Source organism: Buceros rhinoceros, unplaced genomic scaffold, assembly GCF_000710305.1.
Source record: "Buceros rhinoceros silvestris isolate BGI_N320 unplaced genomic scaffold, ASM71030v1 scaffold4045, whole genome shotgun sequence".
Lineage (NCBI taxonomy): Eukaryota > Metazoa > Chordata > Aves > Bucerotiformes > Bucerotidae > Buceros > Buceros rhinoceros.
In genome coordinates, this window is record NW_010410985.1 from 2,711 (window position 1) to 4,399 (window position 1,689).

Here is a 1,689-nt window from a genome sequence, read left to right on the forward strand (position 1 = left end):
CAGCAGGTCCAGCTCCATCGCAGCACTTCCCATCAGAGAAGAAACACAGTGCAGCAACCAAGGTTGCAGATGGTCAAGGAAAAGAGAAGAACATTTCACAGACACCTGGTCTTGCAGGAGGGTCAATGCTGTGGCATTCAGGAGTTGATTCTGTGGTTAGACAGGAACAGGAGAGCAACAGTATGTAATCTTCACTCTTTTTTTTTTTTTTGTCTTGACAGGTAGACAAAGAGATGTGAAGTGGGCCAATGAGTTTAGTGCTTGGGTCTCAGCATGCAGTAATGAAAACTACTTCATTAAGCACAAAATAACTATGGATTTTATTCTAATAATCTACATAGCTACGCATATGTAGTGAAATCTGAAGTATCTTAGTGGATATATTTTTGGTGGAAGAAATGGCATATAAAGGTGTATATAATACAGCAGAATTTTGGTGCTGGGGGAAAAAAGAAGGGCTTGCTTGAGGAAATCAAGTCTAGAAGAATAAAAGACTAAGTTTAATTTAGCAAAAGGGTTATGAATTCAAGACTAACATAGAGTACCCTAGTCAGTGACAAAGCACGGGGGCCTAGAGCTTTGAAAAAGAGATGATTCCTGTCCTTTAATAACTAAGTGGCAAGTCTGTTTCCTCTATGGCTGTCTCATGAAGCTGCTGAATAAATGTTTAGAAGTGGGATGGGTTTCACTTTGAAACACTGCTTGGCTCTAATTTGTACGCACAATTTAAAATAGCTATGTGGCTTTTGGGCTGTGGTAAATCTTACCCCACAGTACAGTACTGCCTGACAGGAATCCGCAGACGGCTCCAATGGCTGTATTGCTACAACCAACCTCACCAGAAATAACAAAACTCTGCTAGTTTTCATTGTTGCAGTTCAAAAATCTGGAGCTTCTGACCTGGGTCTTGTGCTAGGTCTTTCAGTTGAAGTTTGTCACCACTTTCCTTGGGTTCTGGTCTCTCGATTAATCCTTTAACTAAAAATACTTGAGTTCTTGAAGTGCCGGATCAGTGTTGTCCTGTTTTGGTTGACAGTAATAGTCTGGTTTGAATGTTTGTTTTTAAGGCTGCAGCTTTTTTCAGAAATTGGGCAGATTAACATGAAATCAGGAATTCAAGGTTGAATTCCTTCCCCAAGAAATGTTAGCACTGCAATACCATCTTCCCCTATCTTGAGACAGGGATACCTCTTTCAGAAGTGGCTAGTGCCTTCCTCTTGGGACTTAAGATGAAGGGGGAAGAGTTACTTGTGAGTAAGCAGAGCTATGGGCTTGTTATCCCCACAGGCAGTGGCGAGACAATGAGCTCTGTGTTGGACAATAGTCTAACTAACATCCAGTGGCTGGGGAAGATGAGATCTGATGGGCTAAGTCCCTGTTCTGAGAAGCAAGACACGGAGAAAGAGAACCAGATGCCTCTGAAGGAAAGAATCAAGGTAAGTAGGAGAAGACAACAGAACGTATGCTGAAACTTGTGACAGGGAAGTAATCTATGTGGATCAGAAGACTTGCAAGAGCTAGGTATCGCCGTTTCTAAGTAACCTGCCTTTGGCCTTTACTGATTTGAATAGTAGAACCTGGATGATCCAGAGATGTTCCATGGCCCTTCTTGTCAACTTTGTGAGCACTCATGAATCATTCCTTCTGTCTCAGACTGAAGAAGATTCTGCTGCTGCTTCTATTCCTGCT

The 1,689-nt window shown here is 42.1% G+C and overlaps 1 protein-coding gene across 1 annotated transcript in view; it reads left to right on the forward strand.

The window, feature by feature from the left end:
• FOXM1 (forkhead box M1) overlaps positions 1-1,689 on the forward strand; it is a 7,944-nt gene that overhangs the window by 643 nt on the left and 5,612 nt on the right. Inside the window, exons 2-4 of the mRNA XM_010135791.1 lie at positions 7-180; positions 1,288-1,436; positions 1,654-1,684. Coding sequence (XP_010134093.1) covers positions 7-180; positions 1,288-1,436; positions 1,654-1,684 — 354 coding nt within the window. The remainder of the gene's footprint in view (positions 1-6; positions 181-1,287; positions 1,437-1,653; positions 1,685-1,689) is intronic.